Raw genomic sequence first — 20,401 nt, 5'->3', positions numbered from 1 at the left:
GCGTCGATCTCGTATCGGAGATGCTTGTCGCCAGTCAAAAGGGGTGAAAGGTTTTTATGCCGCTCTGCCTGTATGGAACCAATTAGCCGTGAAGACATTAGTTAGCCACTATGGCGACTTTAGGGGGAAACAAGTTGTAACTATCCAGCGCGCTGATCTTAAGAGCAAGTCCTTCCATGCCCTTAACAAGCCGGCTATAGTTCCTCATCCTGGCGGGAGGTCATTGCTTTTTCTCATTAGTCACTTATCCTCCTGCCTCTTTCGCCGGTCAAAGCACTATATTGGGTGGTTGTCATCTTTTGCGCATCTTAATTTGATGCCCTTTTCAGCCAGCGTCTGCTCCGTATTCTGTAGATATTGGTTGTATGGCGTACTTAGCGCTGGCGACGATGAATTGTCGTTTTCTTGAATGTGCTGCGGCAACCGCCTACCAGCGGGAAAATACCCAGAGCTTTGTGTACTCCGTACAGAGTACATCTTACATGGCGTCCCCGGGGGGGGGGGGGGGGGGGGGGGTACGCCTTTGACATGACATGGCATGCGCTTTAGGACAGTGCATACCTCCAACTTGGTGTAGGCAAGGGTTAGCTGGTGTCTGCAGTCTGGTCACACGGTGCAGACGAATATATTTGAGAAAAAGACCCCGGCAGTTGTAAAAAGCACAGACTTGCTTATCTGGCCGTGCATTCCTGGGGGTTGTTTCAGCATTGCTGATGGAGAATCGTGACTTGTGTTCTCCATATGGCGTATGCAATAGATTGAAGTGTTCCTAATGTTTTCTCCGCCGTGGCTGCGGATGTCGACTATTGCGTCTCCATACGACCAAAAGGAAAGAAATTGGCAATTGGCCCAGACTAGCACGCACTACATGGAAGCATGTGCATCGACGTGTCTATCATCCACAACCTGATGTTTCATATACATGCAGGTCCTCTCTTCGGGGCATCAGCAATTGATGCATGAATTTGGATATTGCTTTACCTGGTCCCAATTGCTTTGGAATCTTCCCGAGCCTCCTCATTTTCCTCCTTGCATGGAGCTGGAGTGTGTAGGCTATGCCTAAAAGCCCAAGGACGCGTTGAAGCCATCGAAAATGCGGCCACTAGGTTGTACCATCCAGCGTCTGCCATGCCGGCTCTCCCGCGATAGTTACTAGGTTGACCCTTCTCCTGGCTCATAGCAACGGAACAAGCCGTGTGTTATCCCGTACCCCGTATGTATAAGGTGTAGACACATCGTCATTTAGATCTAGAGTACTCCGCAGTCAGCATTTTCTTCTTTCCTCTCAATGTCAACATAGAGGATACTGAATAGAGGGTGACAAGCCATTGTACCCCGTAAAGGATGCTCCAAATCTTGGTCGTAAGAACGCATAAGGCGATACGGGGTCCGAAGTCCGGAGTACAGGACGAGTGATCGCACAAGCCTATTCTCACGGTGGCTTGAAGCCGAAACATGGCTGGCAGAGCGTTATTTGTTTTTTGTAGTCGTGGGGTGCCACGCTCGACGAGCTGCTTTAATTCGCGGTACAATAATAGAATGGGACGATCTCTCACCCACGCCGTTGCAACCATAAGCCGTGACATTGCTTTTGTTAGGGGGTATTTTGTGTGGCCTAATCGTCGATAGTCGCCATCCCTGCTCAACTGGATGCCTTTGGCTGTATGGAGGATAGCAAGAGAATATAATTCGCTCATCGTAGGCGAACACGGAGACCGATTGAGAGGTGGCTTCAGGTTTAATATGAGCCCAGCCACTTTGTTCAAGAACGTGCAGCCTTCTTCCAAGAACTTCCTTAACAAATAAAGCGGAATAAAATAGTAACATTAAACGAGGAGGCAGCTGGTTATTACGCATACTTCTGCAACTGCGGGTAAACAGCTTCTCGAAAAGGGGATACTTTACTCTGTACAACTCTGCCAAATGGGGTGGCTGCAGTCATGCGCGCTAGACGGTTAGCCATTCCCGTTTCGATGGGCAAGGGTGTTGTTCCGTACACATACACCGCAGAGTACTTCATCCTCCTACACATGAAGATAGACCATGAAGGTACGAAATACCAGACAAACATCAGTTTGGTAGCCGTTGGGATCGCCGCGGAGAGTCCCCACCATCAATGCGGAGAGCATCCTTGCTATCATCACTGCGCATCTCCACATCGAAAGAAGGAGCAGTTTTACGGCAGATCAGCCTAGTCCACGTGTGGAAGACAGCCGGCCATCTAGAATAACCGTCAAGTCGTACCGCATTGAAAGTGGGCGGTAACTTCATGTTTCCTTGGAATGGGTAAAGCTTGTCGTGACCGACGGTTGGTATGAGGCTATTGGGGCAATCGTAGGTGGCGGCCGCAGCAAAAATCGGTGCAATGACTCCGTACGCTCCTCCAACTAGCTTTCGCTCCACTCGTTAGGCGGAGGATCAACCACCGGTCAGGCTCTCGAGTTGCTAATCGGTTAGTACCGAAACCCGCGCCGACACGAGCGAGCATAGTGTGCCGTGGTCGACGAATCATGAAAGCTCCCCACGCGATTCGGGGAGCAAGTTAAATGACTGGCTACCGAATAACAACCCAGCTGCCAAACGAACCATGGCTCGACCAACTGGCTAGCACTCATTTACTTCCCACGGACAGGGGCCAGGGTCTGGAAACACCGTGCCCTGGTCGTCGAGGGGCCCCCAGCAGCCGTGGAGAAGAGGCTCCTGATTTCTCATACTCCATAGTCTGATGCATCTGCTCCGTCTGTACTCCGTAGCGCTGAACCGTTCGGAGTAGATCTCTCGAAACCAGCGACATCGATGCGAGGCTAACTTTGGCTAAAGCGACCAAGCGACGCAAGTGGCTAAGGACGGGATCTGATGAGCCCGATTTTCTCTCCAGCTGGAAGAATACGAGCAGATTCGCGGGGACTAAAGGCGCCGCTGTGTAGCCATAAGTGACGACGCAGGACCTCGGTGCAGCCTAGCCACCAGGTTATGGAGAGACATCTCGCGTCTTAATTTCCGAGGGAGGCCCGGTGATGCAGTGATTAGCGAGGCGTATCGAGTAAAAGGAAAAGCCACGGAATGGAAAACGAGAAAACATGATAAGGGGCGTCATGTTGAAGCTGACGTTGAAGTTGAAGTTGGACGTTGATAGAAGAAGGTTCGCTGTGCGGAGGACGGAAAAAAGACCTCGGCTCTGGAATAACGATTGTGCAGATTCTTGGTGCACTTGCGGGCGTTTAGTTTAGTGGTAAAACACCCCATTCGCATTGGGGAGCTGGGGGTTCGATTCCCCCATCGTCCAGGTACACACCTGCGATTCTCTTTTTTGGCTTACTTTTTGCTTACTTTTTTTGATGCTTGATGTAACTATATCATGCCAGGGGTTGGCTAATTGACTCTTCTTTTTTTTCTACAACGTATAGACCTATTGTTGGCGCTGAGAACCGAGTATGATGTCATAATGTTAGCCCATGGACATCCTGCACAATGAAACCACCATCATAAAACAAATAACATCACTCCCTCGTATTCATGCCAACAGTTTAATTCACTCTAGCTTGCATTGTTGATTGAACAGTATACTGCATACTGCTATTCCATCTTGATACCTTGAACCGGTGCCAATCACGAAAACAGGGGTAGTTATCACCGTCGCCATGGCCGATATCACACATATCCCTACTCCCTCCCACTGCATCGCCGATGTCTGCATGATTCCTGTATGTACTATATCCAGTTCTTCCTGTCTTTGCTTTTGCCAACTTCACACCGACATCTGTGGATCTTACATCTGTCTCTGCATGCGTTGGAGGCGATATTTTGGCCCCTCGCGTACATGAACATGGAAGACCCATGTTGGCGTCCTCAGAGGAGCGCGGTGACAAGACGTGAGCAAAACACAATGGCTAAATGAATATACCCCCTACGGAAGATCGGAACGTCCTCGCCTTCTGTCTCCAAGGAAGTAGCCGAAGTGCAATGTCTCCTTCAGAAATCAGGTCTCAAGTTTCATATGCATTCTGCTGGCACTACCATCGGTAAGCAGGAGTGTACATCTACATCCGTACATAATACCCCTTGTAATAAGATGGGATATGAGAGGTGCTGACGCTGGGTTTCGGCTTGTCTTAGAGGGACCCTGGGACAAGGTTCTTACGGTGATCGGCCAGGCGCATACGGTCCTGCATGAAAAGGGAATGGTACGAGTTCATTCTGATATCCGTGTTGGATCGAGGTGAGTTTGGACGTTTGTTTCAGATCGTTGGGCGCAGGTAGGAAGAAGACCTGGTTGGCTGACTCGATCGGCGATCTAGAACCGATAAGAAAGAAACTATGGAGAGCAAAGTTGAGTCGGTTCAGAAGATACTGACTAAGGATGAGTAGCTCTAGGCGAGAGATGTGACATCGGCATCTCTATACATGAGAAGAGGGGACGACATGCATGAGAAAAGAAACAAGGCGGTAACAGAAGATGCCGAGTGTAGACGTCCTAGTATTATAAATTCATTCTTCCTAATGTACAGATATCTTACAGCTAGACGCAACCACTTATATTGCTATGTGTAGCATCATGGTGCTTAGTCGGCCAGCACCTGACGCTGGGAAGACGCTTGATGAGCACACCCTCTCTCCCCCTCCTCTCTCAAAGCCTAGTCTAGCGTAAGTCTGCTAAACCAGGACTGTAAACTTTGGGTGACGGATGCCCAGAATAGAAGCGGGTGTCATAAGTATCCCAGTGGGTTTGCATGTACTTAATCTTGAGTAGTTCACTGCAGCGTCCGCATCAACCCGCCGATTGCAAACTGTAGCCAGGGTTGATATCAGGGTATGCTTGTTCATCTCATCAGATCTTTGATATCAAAGGTAAACTGCTCATCTTGCCACGACCCACGTAGCCCCGCCGCGCGTTCAGAGTAGTTTGGATTCGCCTCCGCAATCTGGAGATATCTTAACCCTTGCTCGCGTTTATTTTGCTGCCGCAGCAGTCCTGCCATAACAAGTGCTGCCTGTGCATGGCCGCCGGCAACGGCGATCTCGTACCACTCAATCGCTAGCTTCTGACTTTCGTCCTTCGTATACCGTGATTCAAGCAACGTTTCTTCTTTATCTCCACCCGGCTTGCTCTCCTTAGAGTCACTCTTCATTAGGTATAGCGTAAGGTATAGATTCCCTAGCTGGTAGCATGCTGGTATGTCATTGCCCATAGCAACCTTAGTAAGGTACTCCTCGTACTTGACCAGGTCTCCAGATTGTAGGATGTCCTGCAGAAGCAACTTGTAGGCTCGTGAATTATCGTACTGCGTCGCACCAACGGAATACGCCTCTTTTGCTGCATCTTGTTGGCCCAATGACTGCATTACGGAGCCGTAAGCTTCCCAGGGTTGTTGAACGCTAGTGGGGAACAGAGCATCGAAGCTCTCGGGCTTATCAACAGGTTTTGATATGTCCATTGCCTGTTTGAACCGTCGTGCAGCATTCTCCAAGTCCCCTTTATCTAGCAGCCCCTGTCCGATAATGACGGCCTGGAGGGGTTCTGTGGGATTGTCTGGCCAGGAGAGCGAATCCGCCTGGCGTGAAGCCTTCGATTTAACGTGGGATAGGTAATAGGACGATCGCACGTCTCCTTGTTTGGCCAAATGGGGTAGGAACCATAGTGCTAATCGTGCATAATATGGAGACCGGAGGAGGACGAAAAGGGTTTGCGAGATCTTATCGATATCTAATAGGTTATTAACGTCACCGCGCCGGTATAGAGGCGTTTAGGTAGTCTTATCTCACCAGTATGAATCCTCTCCGTGAGGACGACTTCCTCTGTCTGTGCCTTTAGCTCCGCAGCAAGCTCAATGCATTCCCGCGCAATTTTGGAAGCCTCCCGAACACCAATGGTAATCAGCCCTTCCTTATGCGCAGACAGGTAAAGCTCCAACGGTAACCTCCTAACCGCATACCCTTGATCTCCCGGCCCGAACTGCCCAGGCAAAGGCGACACTGATCGGCTTATACGGGGAGAGTCCCGTCGCTCGGCTCTAATCGTCGATGGTGCTCTTTTGGGGCGAGATGAGGCAAACCTGACAAAGCTGCCCGTTGCAGGACGCGGTTGGGTGGATAAGGCTAGGCGTTTAGCCGGGATGGAACGATGCATATTGGTAGAACGCTTCAGAGGAGCTGCAGCATGATGAAATAGCGAGGTTGATGCTAGCAGTCCGTGGTAGTGACTCGGACGTCGCCCCGGAGTTGCGTAAGTACAATCCTATATGGGATGCCGCGGTGGTGGGCCGCACAAGGCTGGCTGAGGGAGGAGCACTTTGGTCTTGTCGTGGATGTAAAGTTCTTTGCGCCGTACCACAGGAGAATGATTTTTTTTGACGGAGCCAAGCTAAGCTTTTTTCCACGCTCACCACGTGGAAGCACGGCATGCCATACACTTACAAGATAGACAGCAAACTGGTTGGTTATACGGACATGATCGAAGGGGCCACTGAAATCAGTCGGAGAGGGCCGTTGGCCACACTTGACGGTTTCGAGTAGGTTGGGCGTTATTTCCGTGCAAGCCAGTGAAGAGCGACAACCATGTTGCCTCAAAAGCCAGCTTTTAGCTTTTGCCCCTGCGCTTGCTCGTACCGAAGAACTTGATAGATCGCAATGTTTGTATCATTTATCCTGCGTATCCGTGTATGTGGAGGCCCTTCGTTACAGACGCCGTTGCATCGATGTTACGTATCGTAGCGTGGACGAGAGGGTAAGATAGTGATAGACATCGGTTGGAGGGGACGGAGCATGTTCCCTGCATGTGCGATCAGCGTCGAGGTGAGGAGAAGACGAAGACGAGGACGAAAGAAGGCGATGATGGTGATGATGCGCAAAAGGCGCGAGCCATGGTTCCTTCTAGCGTGAAATCACAAGCCTCTGGCTTCCTTCTTGGTTCATCGCTCTCGTTTCCTTCCTGGCGCAGGAACAAAGCGGGCCTGAGCGACCAACCCGTGGAAAACGCTCTCGTCCCGTAACCATAAACCCATCTTGGAGTAAGTACCCTTTTCGTATAAACGGTAGGGGTGCTTCGGCGACCTGCTCCGGATGCTGCAGTCAACCGCCCTACAAGGGAGAGAGAGATGCAAACAAAGCTGTACGGTCGCCTGCCTGGAATCACATGTTCGAAAGTCGACAAGAGGTGAAGAACGAACCATCCCTACGGTTGAACTAACAGACGGAGCTGAAAGTATACACGGAGAGCGGATCTTGGGACAGACACTGGCAGCGTATCAAACGTCTGTCGCTTAATCCACCGAGTAGCCACTCCCTGTAGACAAGCAAGTGCCGGGCCCACGCTACCTCCTCTGCTGGTGCAGCACATGCTGGTAAAGTACTTAGTTACCTTGCATCCTGAAGTATACGGTGCCCGGTCGGTTCAGGGAAGCATGGCCGGGGCCTCAACTCTGGTCCCGGTCCTGGTGAGTGCTGATGCTGGAGCTGGAGCTGCTGGAGAACGGACCATTTCCCCTTTTGCTGGCCACTCTATGACATACGTTTGCTGTTCTTTCGCGAGGGAGAGCAGATGATGGCCACATTGCGTTTGCTCCGAGCGGTATTGGACATGGTTCCGGGGGCCAATCCTCTTTCCTTCCCTTGTTGTCTTCACAGGTAATCTAAGTATCAATCCAGCCGCAGGTAGCCCTCCGCCGTCCGATGATCTGCTCACCCGTTTTCGGCCTTTTCGTCTGGCTCCTCTCAGCACGGCGGATCTTTGATATAATTGTCCGGATCTCGTTTCTTTTTCTTCAGCCGGCCCAGCCAATTATACGTTCGTCCTACCCAGCTCAGAAACGGGCGTCCTGACGAAGAACAAAAGCCCACTGCGCAGAAAAAGGAAGGAAAATAACCACCGCTCGACGGAGTTCCGTCTCTTGAACATTTTCGACTGCCGTTTGTTCTCTCTTCCACCACGACAACGTCGTATCTTACTAGACTGTGCTCAAACCGATATTGCGACTCATAATTCGTCCCAAGAGCACAGCAACCCCTGTGCCGCCCAGAGGCAATTAGTGCATGCAGCAGTAGTCTGTTCGATTGCGTTTCTTTACCTGGGTTGCCCACGCCTGCGATTCAAGGGCACTGCCTAGCCGTCGTTGCTATTAACATTGCTGTCATCGTTGCCCCGAGTCACCCAGACCTGCAGGCGAAACACAGTACTTATTAGCGTCCATCCTCTCCGCCGTCGCTCGACATTCCTCGCCCTTTTCCATTCTCATGCGGAGGCATCGCTCTTCGCACCAGCCTGACCCCGATCCCCAAGGCAGGTCGCCCTCCCGCCTAAGCCTGTTTCGCTCTCGGCCTCCTTCTTGTGGTATGTAAAATGCCCACCCTGTGCCTGCTACTTTAACGCTTTTCAAAAGCCCAAACAAGCCACCAGTGGAGCTTCTACCGTATCACTTTGAAGTGTTCCATAACGTTGCAGCTAGACTTTCGCCTGGGTCATTATTTTGCTTTCTCAATCGATTCATTGCATGGCGCTGCGCCAATGTTAAGAGATCTGAACAACTGACCTGGCTTCTCTCTCCTTTCTTTCTTCTTACTATAGCCGATTCATCAACCCACCACCTCTCTCGCTCAGGTTCTTCAGCTAGCCGCCTTCCGTTTAGTCGACTGCCCTGGACAACCCCTACGAAGACAACCAATAAAACCATCAACAGCACCAACAGCACCAACAGTACCAACTCTCCTTACACCAATCGCTCAAACTCCACCGTCACGTCGCTGTTTGGCAGCTCTGGCGGGGGCACGATGGATGTTGACCGGTCCCGGAATCGCAGGGAGCGAACTTTTGCTGGCAGCGAATGCGCTGTTTGCGAAGAACCACTAGAACATACCCTCCGCGGCGAACGTATCCTGCAATTCTCCTGTGCGCACGTAGCCCACGAGGCATGCTTTTATGAATTCATTAGAGATGTCGAGCCTCAATATTGTCCAATGTGTTCTGCACCCCTGGGCTTGGATGCTAGCAGAAGCGGCAACGTCCTTGATCTAGGTAAGATTTCTGCTACTATCAACAACTTGGATATCTGTTGACGTGCCGGAACAGAAAAAATAAGCAATCTTGTACGATCGGTGTCCATAGCCGACACTCAAACGAACCGCAGCGGCCACACGCTGGCCACACCATGGGACAATGGAAGTAACAGAGGGGGTTCTGTCAACCAAGATTACGGCAGCCGATCGTTTAACAACCGCGAGAGCAGGGAACATTCCCGCCGCGATAGTAGGGACACAAGCAGCCACCGCGAGAGAGTCGAGAGATTGACGTTGGGCTCGCGCAATGAACATCTCCGTCACGATAGCGGGACAGTCGGAGGGCAGACTGCTTCAGAATACCAGCTGCAGGAGGCTCATCAGTCAATGACTAGACGACATGACTACGACGTGCAAGCCATGGAGGCTGACCTCAGCCCCCGACAGGGCGTCAGCAAGAACCTCATTCCCGCACCAATAGTCACGGTACGAAGCGAGTTTCCTTCCCTGAACCGTTCCAGACAACAGCAGCCTCTCACGTGTCTGGTTACGGTTGAAGTTCCTGGCGGTAAATGGTCGCCAGATCCAGAGCAAATGCGACAGACTCCTGGCGCTGCCGTGTCTGCAGACGACGCGCAGTCGTTAGCTGTAAAGCCGCAAACCCTCCCCAGTCCTGACCCGCAAAAACAGGCTCGGTCTCTCCATGAATCTGAGGAAATGCTCAGTGCAATCGCAGAAGACCTGCGGCTGCGTGTTGATAATTGGCATGGCCTGGAGTTCTCAAGGTGTGTATATTCTCGTTGCTTGGTGTGTTTTTTTATGTTGTCGTTGGAATAGGCATCGTTCTTTCTGCTGGTGCTGACCGCGTCCAGATTCGGCAAGTTGAAACTTCACGGAACTATCCGCGTAGGAAAAGACAGATCCTCATGGCAGGAACTGGAGTGTTATCTCTTCTCTGAAATGCTCATTTGCGTGAAGGAGAAGAAGAACGGACATAGCCAGAGCCAGAGCCTGTTTGAGGAGCCAGTTGCGCAGCGTTCCAGCCCCAGGTATACATTGAAAGGGTCGATTCTCATCAAGAAACATCTTAAGGATCTAGAGACCGTGGCTGGTATGTCCCTACTCTAACCTCTGTGTTTACAGGAATGAGTGTGCTAACTACGATGTCTAGACGAGCTTGTATTGACTCTGAATCTCTCTGTGAACGAGCTTCCGAGCTTCCACTTGAGGTTCTCAAACCAAAGCCAGTTAGATACATGGAAGCGAGCACTACGAGATCTACAGAACGGAGGTGTAACGCCCCACTCTGAGCCTGAGGTGGAAACACCTGCAGTTGAAGAAGATGACTATAGGAACTCAAAGACGACGAGCAAGCGAGAGTCGTCAGGATATTCATCTTCTTACGGCGCTGGAAAGTCCAGCAACACCGCAATAACTGACTACACTAGCCCCGGCCGTGAGCCCATGCCGCTATCGACATTCCACGTACCACTCGATATCGTCGTTGTCATCCCTGTTTCATCGTCCATGCAAGGTCTTAAGATCTCCTTGCTTCGCGACACACTACTGTTCCTAGTCCAGAACCTTGGCCCACGCGATCGCATGGGCTTGGTTACATTTGGATCGTCAGGCGGGGGTGTCCCTGTTGTTGGAATGACTTCGAAGACGTGGAATGGATGGGGCAAGATATTCAACTCCATCCGCCCGGTGGGCCAGAAGAGCTTACGCGCCGATGTTGTCGAGGGTGCAAATGTGGCCATGGATCTTCTCATGCAGCGCAAGTCGTATAACCCTGTGTCAACGATACTGCTCATCAGCGATTCGCAAACAACCGACCCAGAAAGCGGCGACTTCGTCGTCTCCCGCGCCGAAGCCGCAAAGTATGCATCCCTTTCCCTAAAGAGTATTTGATATGCATGTTTACTGATAATTTCAATGATAGGGTTGGCATCCATACATTTGGTCTTGGCTTGACGCATAAGCCCGACGTTATGATCGAACTCTCTAGTCGAACAAAGGCGTCGTACACGTACGTCAAAGATTGGATGATGTTGCGGGAGTGTATTGCTGGATGCCTCGGAGCGTTGCAGTCAACTTCGCATCAAAATGTCAAACTAAAGCTACGTCTACCCGAGGGTTCTCCTGCACGATTTGTGAAGATCAGCGGCGCAATGCACACTACCAAACGCGCGACGGGAAGGGATGCAGAGGCTGTTCTAGGTGACTTAAGGTTTGGGGATAAACGAGGTATGCATATCAGCCGTCACAACCCACCCTTGGATGCTCCCATTTTACTAACCTAACCTACGCTACTCCAGAGGTCCTGGTCCAGCTCGCTATCACCCCAGATACCTCCGCTCCTGAACATGTTCCCCAGGATCCTTGGGAAAGTATTGTTTCTGGCCTCGAGGCACTTGGTGGACCAATTGACAGCGATGACCAGCGGGTAGCAAGCATAGAAGAAGTCCCGCTAATTCAGGCTGATGTTACGTACGGTGACATACTGCGGGAGGGTCACTTAACGCACTCACCACGGCCCTCGCTTCTGGCCATCACCATGTTCCCGCAGCACCAGAAGTCGAAGAATGTTGGACGACCCATTAGTCCTCCAATTCCCCCTCACCCGTCCATTGTCCAGCGACGAATGGAGCTACTCACTTCCGATATGCTGATGAGATCACTTACTCTTGTTACCCGCGGTCAACATGATCGCGCCCATCATCTTCTTGCCGAAACAAGAAGTATCCTCAAGGGACTAGGAAAAGGCGGCCTGCCTCCGTTGCCACCGGGGGCTGCGCCAATCCCAACTCCAAGGCACACTCTCACCCCTACGCTCACTCCTGCTTCTGAAGCACACTCCCCTGGCACCTGCTCGCCCCATTTTCCCGATTCCCTCGATTGTCGCGGTTCGTCCCACTCATCCGAAGCAGCGACAATTACTCCTGTAGCAGCCGTTGATCCCGCAATCATCTCTGCATTGGATGCCGACCTTGAAGCTGCACTCGAATGGATAACCCATCCCGCCGTCTTCAGTCGTGATTCTCGCAAGGCAGTACTCCAAGCCATTGGTGTCATCTCCTCGCAACGAGGATACACCTTCCGAACTCCCTCTGAATCACTATGGGCGGAGCGCATACCTGGCGTGAAGCGCTTGACTGAACGATCCCGAGAGTGGCGCGAAGTTGGTGACGAGTCGTTGGCTGAAGAATAACCAACCCAGCACAGCTACTGAATCTCGGATAGTCGTGGGATGCCATCTCTCCCTGATTCTTAAGTACCCCATAATCCTTATATCTAATGCGTAATGTTCCCCCGGTCTCTCGTTCTTTTTTTATACCATTACTCGGCTTCATTTACAAGATGTAGTGCTATGCTTAATTGTTGATTATACCCATCATTTATACCGTCATCTTTTGCAACCTCTTTTTTTTTTTTGGATATATCCGATGGTGATGCCCCTGGTTTATGTTTTCTATCACAAGATTTTTTCCGGTTTTGAGGACATTGTGATGTACCTCCACGGTTCAATGTTTTCGGGGCCTTGAGGGTTACTGTGATTTTTGCTCTGGTTCAGTTTTGATTATATATATGGCATTGTTTTGGGTTATGGCTTATGCGGCGCTGGTTTGCACTCTACTCATAGAACGAATTGATTCTGGTACTTTTTATATCGCCTTGCTTACCTCGGGCCTTTGACCGTGCCATATAAACCTCAATGGAAATATCTAAATCTAGGGATTAATATTTCACTTGGAGCGAGGAGGAACAGGGAATCAACACGGTGGTATGTAAAACTATAAACAGCACAGTATAAATTCTAACATAGATTATAAAATTCTTGCCAGTGTCGTATTGTACATAAGAAGAGACTTCAAAACTTCCAACTGTCTGTCAGCCCTTTCTTAAACACCTGCTTCCCATATCCTACAAAACCACCGAGGAAGCAAAGCAAATAAAAAAGCATGGTTGGCGTAGTAATACAAGCAGCGAGCCAGCTTGAACCAAAGGTACAGGAAACCACCAGTCCCCTTGCTTAATCCAGAGTGGCAACGGCGCCCAAAGCCTTCAAAGTAGCAACAATCTTCTCGGCCTCCTCCTTTGGAACGGATTCCTTGATAACCTTGGGAACGCTTTCGACGAATTTCTTGCTCTCCACGAGAGAGAGTCCGAGCATCGACTTGACTTCCTTGATAATCTTGGCCTTGGAGCCGGCATCGAATGACTCGAGCTTGAGGTTGAACAGGGTCTTTTCTTGTGCTGCTGGTGCGGCTTCCTCCTCCTCTACGGCGGCAGCGGGAGCTGGTCCACCAGGACCGGCTGCGAAGCCTCCAACTGGCAGGTCAGGGATGTTAAGACGAGTCTAAAGAATTGAAGATCGGTCAGCGTTTGAAACCAGTTTGATGCTTCCATCTCTTCGCACTTCAATCTCGGTCGAGATCGAGCAAACGACCGAACCGAGACAGCTGTATCAACCGAGTAGACTAACCTTCAAGCTTGCAACTAAATCGGCAGTTTCAAGGAGCGTCAATTGACTTATCTGGTCGACGATCTTGGTGATTTTTTCGCTAGTTGGTGCAGCTGGCTCCGCGGCCGTGGACTCATATCGCCTTCGCTGAGTGATGTATGATGTGCTTGCGTTCAATCGAGTAACTTGAGAGGAAGTGCGGATGGAGGCAGAAGCTGAAGAGAGGCGGATAGCGCTTCGGCAGCATCTAGTCGCGAGAGACATCTTTGCGGAGGGTTGTCGAAACTTGAAAGGCGAAAGAAAAAAATTCGACCGTGGATGGAGAGAGGGTACAGGCCCGGGTTGGAGGAAATGAAACTCGAAGAAGTATAACGAGACCCAATAGGAGAATTGGATAGGAGTAGAGAGTGCACGAAACGGTTAAGCAGCTCAATTGGAGGTTTCCTATGTCTTCTGGTCGAATCTTCGATCTTGATATAATTTGCTGTTGAGAGTGAGAGTTTGTCAATTAGCATAGTCACGTGCCACCACTGAACTCCTTCGGGATTAAGCTAAAAAGGAAACGAAACATGGACCTGCATTAAGAGCTATTTCTAGGGAATTATATATGAATTACAAGTATGTTTACAACTACAATGCAGTGTACGACTATTATATTATAGGATAACTTCCAAGCATCACACGTATCATGGACTTTTATTCATTAACGGTCAATAGTCTAAGGCAAGAAGCGAACCATACGATTATTTAAAATGTCTATTGATAGCAAGTACGGCTCGTACTAGGCGAAGATGTTCATTTTTATTTGCCAGTGATGATGCCGCATCCAGTATATCACCTATCAATAGCCTAATCTTCATCCCAGTTTGGGTTTTGGCCTGGTGGTTTGGGGCCACCGGCTTGTCTTGCAACAATAATCTGGTCAACGCTGAGAATTGTTCGTGCGGACTCGGATCCAAGTCGGATAGCCCACGATTTGGAAACGAGGAGGTCAAGAATTTCCTCCTCTACCGCGTCAATGGTTCCAGAGGGTGTGGAGGCAAGGACGTCGACACCGGTAGTCCAGGTGGGATCTTCCTCTTCGGAGCTTTCCTCCTCATCTTCATCCTCATCATCCTCTTCCTCTGACTCTTCCTTTGCTGCCTGTTGATGAGCCGTGTACAGCCTTGATAGGACTTCGGTGGCATTGAGACCGGCGGATTCGGCGAGTGTTCGTGGGATTACCTCAAAGGCTTCGGCGTACTTTCGAATGGCATGTTGGGAAAGGCCAGGAGTCCTATCCGCAAATTGAGTGATTCGTTCGATGAGCTGCATCTCCGTGGCACCGGCTCCAGGCACTAATCGTGGATCCTTAGCCACAGCCTTTACAGCATTCACGCCATCATCAATGGCGCGCTCAACATCTTCCAAGTAGTTCTGGGTGGCTCCACGTAGGAGAATGGTAGATGTGCGGCTTACGGAACCAGTATCTTCTTGTCGGAAGATGGTCACTCGATCACCACCAATCTCCATAGTCTCAACAACATCCACACTTCCCATCTCATCAGGCATAGGGGCACCAAGACGGGCAAGAGGGGTAGCTCCAATGACACGGCATAATCTGCGTAATTCGAATTTCGACATGATCTTTATAACAAGAATATTGTATCGGTTTAGGTAATGGAGGGCCAACTCTCCGACGGTGGAGCCGGCAACAACAACGCGGAGGCCCGAGTCGTAAAGCTCCTTGACGGTAGCTTCAAGACGGCTTTCTTCGCCTTTCGTAAAGTCAAGCATTTCCTTGGCGTTGTGTAGGAGTACAGTTCCTTTGGTCTCGGTTTGAGAGATATCAAGTGGGCAGCTGAAAACACCAACTTTGGCCTTTTTGGCCTTCTTAATGGAGCCTTCTGGTTCACGGGCAAAGACCATACCCTTAACAACGCGCGATTGTTCCAAGCTTCCGCCCATAATCTTAACCACACGAACATTGTCCACGTTGAAGTTGGCGGGGTTCTTTGGGAGAACAGCTAGAACAGCCTCTGCTACGAGAGGTGCAAGGATCTCTTCAGAACCAGACTGTTTGCTTCCGATAACCGTCTTCAGTGCCTTTCCAAGCTCAGTCGACGAGCGCATTTCCTTTAATCTATCAACCTCGAGTTCTACATGGAAGATTACTCGTTAGTAAATAGGCAGCCACAGAACAAGAAAAAAAAAGCGCCAAATAAAAAACGAGGATATTGTAGAGCAGGTCAGAGTGTATGGTGCTCCCAAAGGAATTCAAAACCCACCATCCAAAGTGCTAAGAGCAAATCCCTGTGCAATCTCATAGCCCTGAACGATATCACTGGTCTTCAACCCCATTCGTAGGAGATCCTCAGCCTTTCGTAGAAGCTCTCCAGCGAGGATAATGACCATATTTGTAGCATCTCCCATCTCAGCTTCCTGCTGCTGACTGGCCATGACCAGAAGTTTGGCAGCAGGATGAACGACATCCAGCTCCCGTAGGATTGTGGCGGCGTCAGATGTGAGAATCATCTTCTGCAGATGGTTGATAACGATCTTATTCCGGCCATGAGGTCCGAGAGAGGTCTGAACGGTCTGGGCAATGGCTCTGCATGCTTCGATGTTTCGAATGACGGCGCCATCTTCAGAGTCGTGGCTATATACACGATAAACAGTTAGTGGGCAACGCACATTTGCAAAGGAGAGAGCTTTGGGAAAACAAATCAACTCTGAAAGAAGTTACAAGACGCACCTTTGATAGCCCTGCTTGAACAGGCCCGCATTGGGCGCTTTCGGAATCGTCAACGACATGGCTCGTAAACTGTTCGTGAACTGATATCAAACCTGTGGGATGGAGGCAGCATTCGACCGCATCTTCTCCCCCTCGTTCTGATAATATTCGCAGAAAGCTTCGTCTAGGGGGGAGGGAGTTTGCGCTGTTTGCACCCACGCTGACATAAGCACGAGGCCCAACAACTTTCTGCGCCGAAACATCTCTCGACCTCAACAAAGGCCAGTATCTCGCGGCCATCTTGATCTTCAGAATTGCTGTCTGCCGCTCTTCGTTACAGCATATCCATCGTCAATTGAGATGTTTTCGAGACTGATCCGGGCCCGTGGCGTCGCCCAAGTGGGCAGACAGCCGTCGACGCAGCTGTTTCGCCGCTCTGTGACCACCGATGCTGCTTCTGCGCATGCGGAGGATATTCCAGCTGTACGCACATGAGACCCTGCCAATTGAACGGATATGGTGGGATAGATAGAGAGCTAACAGACTATCTGCTGGATTACAGGAAGATGACAAGCCATTTTCAGTCAAGCTCTCCGACGAGAGCTTCGAGACCTACGAACTCGACCCTCCACCATACACTCTCAAGACGACCAAGAAAGAACTCAAGAAGATGTACTATGATATGGTATCAATAAGGTAATGCATCCTGCTTGTCACGATCGGAGGGAATAAATGTCTAACGCCCCCTTGCAGACGTATGGAAATGGCCGCCGATCGACTCTACAAGGAGAAGAAGATTCGAGGGTTCTGCCACTTGTCGACCGGCCAGGAAGCCGTTGCCACAGGTATCGAACATGCCATCACCCCCGACGACAAGCTCATTACCGCCTACCGATGCCACGGATTCGCCATGATGCGCGGTGGTACCGTTCGCTCGATTATCGGTGAATTGCTCGGTCGCCGTGAGGGTATTGCCTACGGAAAGGGAGGATCTATGCACATGTTTGCTAAGAACTTCTTCGGCGGCAATGGAATCGTCGGTGCCCAAGTTCCCGTTGGTGCAGGTCTTGCCTTCGCCCAACAATACAATGGCGAGGCAAATACTACCGTCTGCCTATACGGTGACGGAGCATCCAACCAGGGCCAAGTCTTCGAGGCTTTCAACATGGCTAAACTGTGGAACCTCCCTGTCATGTTTGGCTGTGAGAGTACGTTCAAACCCTGATTTAATGAAGTCCTATCAATTTTTGGCCGTATTATTGACTTGTTTTTTTCTTCAGACAACAAATATGGAATGGGTACCGCTGCCAACCGCTCTTCCGCGCTAACCGACTACTACAAGCGAGGACAGTACATCCCTGGTATCAAGGTGAACGGAATGGATGTCCTCGCCATCAAGGCCGCCGTTCAGTACGGTCGTGAATACACCGTTGGCGGCAATGGTCCTCTCGTCTTCGAATATGTCACCTACAGATACGGCGGTCACTCCATGTCCGATCCCGGCACGACATACCGTACCCGTGAAGAGATCCAGCGCATGCGCAGCACCAACGACCCAATTGCGGGACTCAAGCAGAAGCTTCTCGATTGGAACATCACCACCGAGGAGGAGCTTAAGGCCATTGACAAGGATGCCAGGTCGATGGTTGATGCTGAAGTTGCGATTGCTGAAGACATGGCCGTTCCTGACGCGACCTCTCGCATCCTGTTCGAGGACATCTATGTCCGTGGCAGTGAACCCAAATGGATGCGTGGCCGTACCGCCGACGAGACTTTCTACTACTAAATTACGCATACACACACACACATTTCTTCCCCTTTTCGTTTTTCCCTCCCCAACCAACCACCTTCTCACTTCCATGGGCAGATTATTAAACGCGCCGAGCTTTACCAGGGCGTCATCGACCATCCTTGTAAGTAAAAATAAGTCGTTCGAGTACTTGGAGAAGCTCATCTCGAGCTAAAAGTTATACCCCTTGGTTGCATATCGAGTGAGCAAATTAATCAGCCATAGGAAATGTTAAAGGTATAGAGATATTGTATGTCATCACTAAGGGCTACTTCAGAATCTACGACGCGGCAGGCATAAAGGGACAGGACCTTCATAAAGAGAATTGTATATACGTTCTTGAGGCACAGCTACTTTCTCCAGGCGAGGCTACTTGTCGGTGGAAATTTATAGAAATGTTAATGCGGAGTGTGGAATTACAGTCCAAGAAGGATGGCTTCATTTGTATTGGAGTCCCCAGCCTTAATGAGAAACCAGCTGTTATTAAGAGTGTAGAATCGGCATAGCTGCAGGATGCACTTAGAATGAGCAGCTGGCTCTGTGTATTGTGACTGTGATATCAACAAGAGTAGTCGTGCAAGCTCCAACTCAGGCAACTTATTTATGCCTTTCCCCTGCGGGATCGGGGAAACGGAAGGTTATCGGACGACAAAGCTGTTTGACCTTTGGGATCGGGATTTAGCTGATAGGCTGAAGATGATACTGGCCCTAGTCAACTGCACTTGGATCTTCAATTCAAAGAAGTTGTCGATAAAAGACCTGCAGTTTAAGGAACTTGATAGGGTCGCTGGACTTGATATGCCGAAGATGTTTCCCCTTACATACTTCGCTATGCTTGAGGATATCATGACGTAGTAGAAATTAGATCCTGGAAGACGGAGATTTATTAATAGGAATGTAGAAAAGGGGAAGTCAGAGTGTAGGCCATGACTTCGGCTGTGTTTGGAACAAGGTTATTATATGAATCAATCATCATCTTCTAGCTTAAGTACAGCCTTCATAGCCCAGAGCACAACAGCCTTTTCTGCAAGATATTTTCTATAGCAGAGACAGTCAAGCCAATAGATGAAAAATATCCCTGCAAAATATGGAAAAAAAGGAAGAAGAGTAGCCTATTGACATGCCGAACGACGGGGAACTGAGTGATCAACATTTTCAAGTATACATTCGACATTTTCTCCATTGGGACAAAATAAAACTTGCATGAAGACAAAGGAAGGAAAAAAGAGAAGGGGACAGAGGACTAAAGACCATCGAATCCGTACACCGTTGTCCCCAACTGTTATTCAATATGTTAGATACTTGAGGTGAATAGATATATACCAACAGAAAGAAGCAAACAGAAAGCCACTTACTCGCTTGAGAACATAGATGACCTGGATGGTTTTAATGAGGTTAGCTATAGATAAAATGAATCACAGAATATCTGAGGAATGCATACATCTTGCGTTGTCACCGTCTAATGTCAAATTATCCATTAGTTTAGGAGGAAATATAAATAAACCAACAATAATAGCTAAACGGCACTCACTTTTCGGGCTTTGCCCGGGGAATCAGTCGACTCCAAGACGTGTACTATTTGTTCAAGTATCTGTTCAAATAACTTATCAGCCAGTGCAATAGTACAAGGCCGAACAAGAATTATAGTCATACCTTTTCCAGGCGCGCCACAATAACTTGACGAATAGTCCCGTATATGGCCTTTTGCATGCGCACTACTCCTCCGCGGCGTGCAAGACGACTGCATTCCAGGTTAGTTATATTTGACGTAGATGAGCGGGAGAGCAGTTGGATTCGCATGATTATCTACATATCCATACCGGATTGCAGGCTTGGCTGTAGGACGGTTCATTAGTAGGTATATATCTAGAAAAAGGAGAATATCGAAGTCACTTACTGATGCCCATGATGTTGTCCCTCGAGTGTTTTCTATCATACCGAAATCAGTTAATTGGTGTTTTCCTGGGTTAGGTGATAGGAGTAATGCTGACTTGTAACGCTTGGGAAGGTACTTTGCAGTACAATTTTTCTTTGCCAGCTTCAGCGGGACGTTCATGTTTAATCGGCTTGCGGTTTTGAGAGAAGATAGCTCTGTAAATAGACTCAAAGGCTCTGTGTCGAGGGAGTAGTTTGTGAAAAGAGTAGAACTGGGGATAGAAATTGGGTATAGATGGGAGAGATATAGAGTAGGGGATGAAGGCATTCACTCTAGTGCTGTGTTGTGTTATGATATGCTGTGTTGTTTGGTTGCGTTACTATGACAATGGTATGTCCCTTAATTGCAACACGCTGACAATAAACTAGATGGACAGCTTGCCGAGATAGGTGAAATGGAAAATAGCACAAGCTCTTGTTATCCTCATTGAATTATTTGGGCTGGGAAGCCATTAGTCTAGCTAGCTTGGGTGTCATCCTGCTTCAAGGTGCTATGCAACCATGGTGGGTG

The 20,401-nt window shown here is 49.6% G+C and overlaps 6 protein-coding genes and 1 non-coding gene across 7 annotated transcripts; 3 read left to right on the top strand and 4 right to left on the bottom strand.

Annotated features, from left to right (window-relative positions):
* The first annotated feature begins 3,215 nt into the window (after positions 1–3,215).
* GIQ15_t0016 lies at positions 3,216–3,286 on the top strand. The gene has a single exon. It is a non-coding gene; the product is annotated as a tRNA-Ala (tRNA).
* Positions 3,287–4,820: 1,534 nt separating this feature from the next.
* GIQ15_02833 (uncharacterized protein) lies at positions 4,821–6,127 on the bottom strand (the record flags this gene model as incomplete). Its single annotated transcript, XM_033550250.1, has 2 exons — positions 4,821–5,704; positions 5,764–6,127. 2 exons carry the CDS (start codon positions 6,125–6,127, stop codon positions 4,821–4,823), a joined length of 1,248 nt encoding a protein of 415 aa, XP_033407411.1.
* Positions 6,128–8,949: 2,822 nt separating this feature from the next.
* On the top strand, positions 8,950–12,199 carry GIQ15_02832 (von Willebrand RING finger domain-containing protein; the record flags this gene model as incomplete). Its single annotated transcript, XM_033550249.1, has 6 exons — positions 8,950–9,007; positions 9,062–9,773; positions 9,861–10,099; positions 10,160–10,868; positions 10,931–11,235; positions 11,307–12,199. 6 exons carry the CDS (start codon positions 8,950–8,952, stop codon positions 12,197–12,199), a joined length of 2,916 nt encoding a protein of 971 aa, XP_033407410.1.
* An 822-nt stretch (positions 12,200–13,021) lies between these two features.
* Positions 13,022–13,717, bottom strand: GIQ15_02831 (50S ribosomal protein L12; the record flags this gene model as incomplete). Its single annotated transcript, XM_033550248.1, has 2 exons — positions 13,022–13,348; positions 13,475–13,717. The coding sequence occupies 2 exons, from the start codon at positions 13,715–13,717 to the stop codon at positions 13,022–13,024; spliced, it is 570 nt and encodes a 189-aa protein (XP_033407409.1).
* A 585-nt stretch (positions 13,718–14,302) lies between these two features.
* Positions 14,303–16,246, bottom strand: GIQ15_02830 (T-complex protein 1 subunit theta; the record flags this gene model as incomplete). The annotated part of the gene is made up of 3 exons (XM_033550247.1): positions 14,303–15,591; positions 15,721–16,091; positions 16,188–16,246. The coding sequence occupies 3 exons, from the start codon at positions 16,244–16,246 to the stop codon at positions 14,303–14,305; spliced, it is 1,719 nt and encodes a 572-aa protein (XP_033407408.1).
* Positions 16,247–16,526: 280 nt separating this feature from the next.
* Positions 16,527–17,952, top strand: GIQ15_02829 (pyruvate dehydrogenase E1 component subunit alpha; the record flags this gene model as incomplete). Its single annotated transcript, XM_033550246.1, has 4 exons — positions 16,527–16,649; positions 16,729–16,862; positions 16,920–17,374; positions 17,447–17,952. The coding sequence occupies 4 exons, from the start codon at positions 16,527–16,529 to the stop codon at positions 17,950–17,952; spliced, it is 1,218 nt and encodes a 405-aa protein (XP_033407407.1).
* A 1,246-nt stretch (positions 17,953–19,198) lies between these two features.
* Positions 19,199–20,011, bottom strand: GIQ15_02828 (uncharacterized protein; the record flags this gene model as incomplete). The annotated part of the gene is made up of 8 exons (XM_033550245.1): positions 19,199–19,234; positions 19,311–19,331; positions 19,397–19,414; positions 19,487–19,546; positions 19,609–19,696; positions 19,776–19,791; positions 19,853–19,884; positions 19,947–20,011. The coding sequence occupies 8 exons, from the start codon at positions 20,009–20,011 to the stop codon at positions 19,199–19,201; spliced, it is 336 nt and encodes a 111-aa protein (XP_033407406.1).
* Positions 20,012–20,401: the final 390 nt, after the last annotated feature.

The sequence above is a fragment of the Arthroderma uncinatum genome, assembly GCF_011692745.1.
Source record: "Arthroderma uncinatum strain CBS 119779 chromosome Unknown scaffold2, whole genome shotgun sequence".
Classification (NCBI taxonomy): domain Eukaryota; kingdom Fungi; phylum Ascomycota; class Eurotiomycetes; order Onygenales; family Arthrodermataceae; genus Arthroderma; species Arthroderma uncinatum.
The sequence above is the reverse complement of the archived record's forward strand: the minus strand, read 5'-3'. Positions and strand labels throughout refer to the sequence as shown.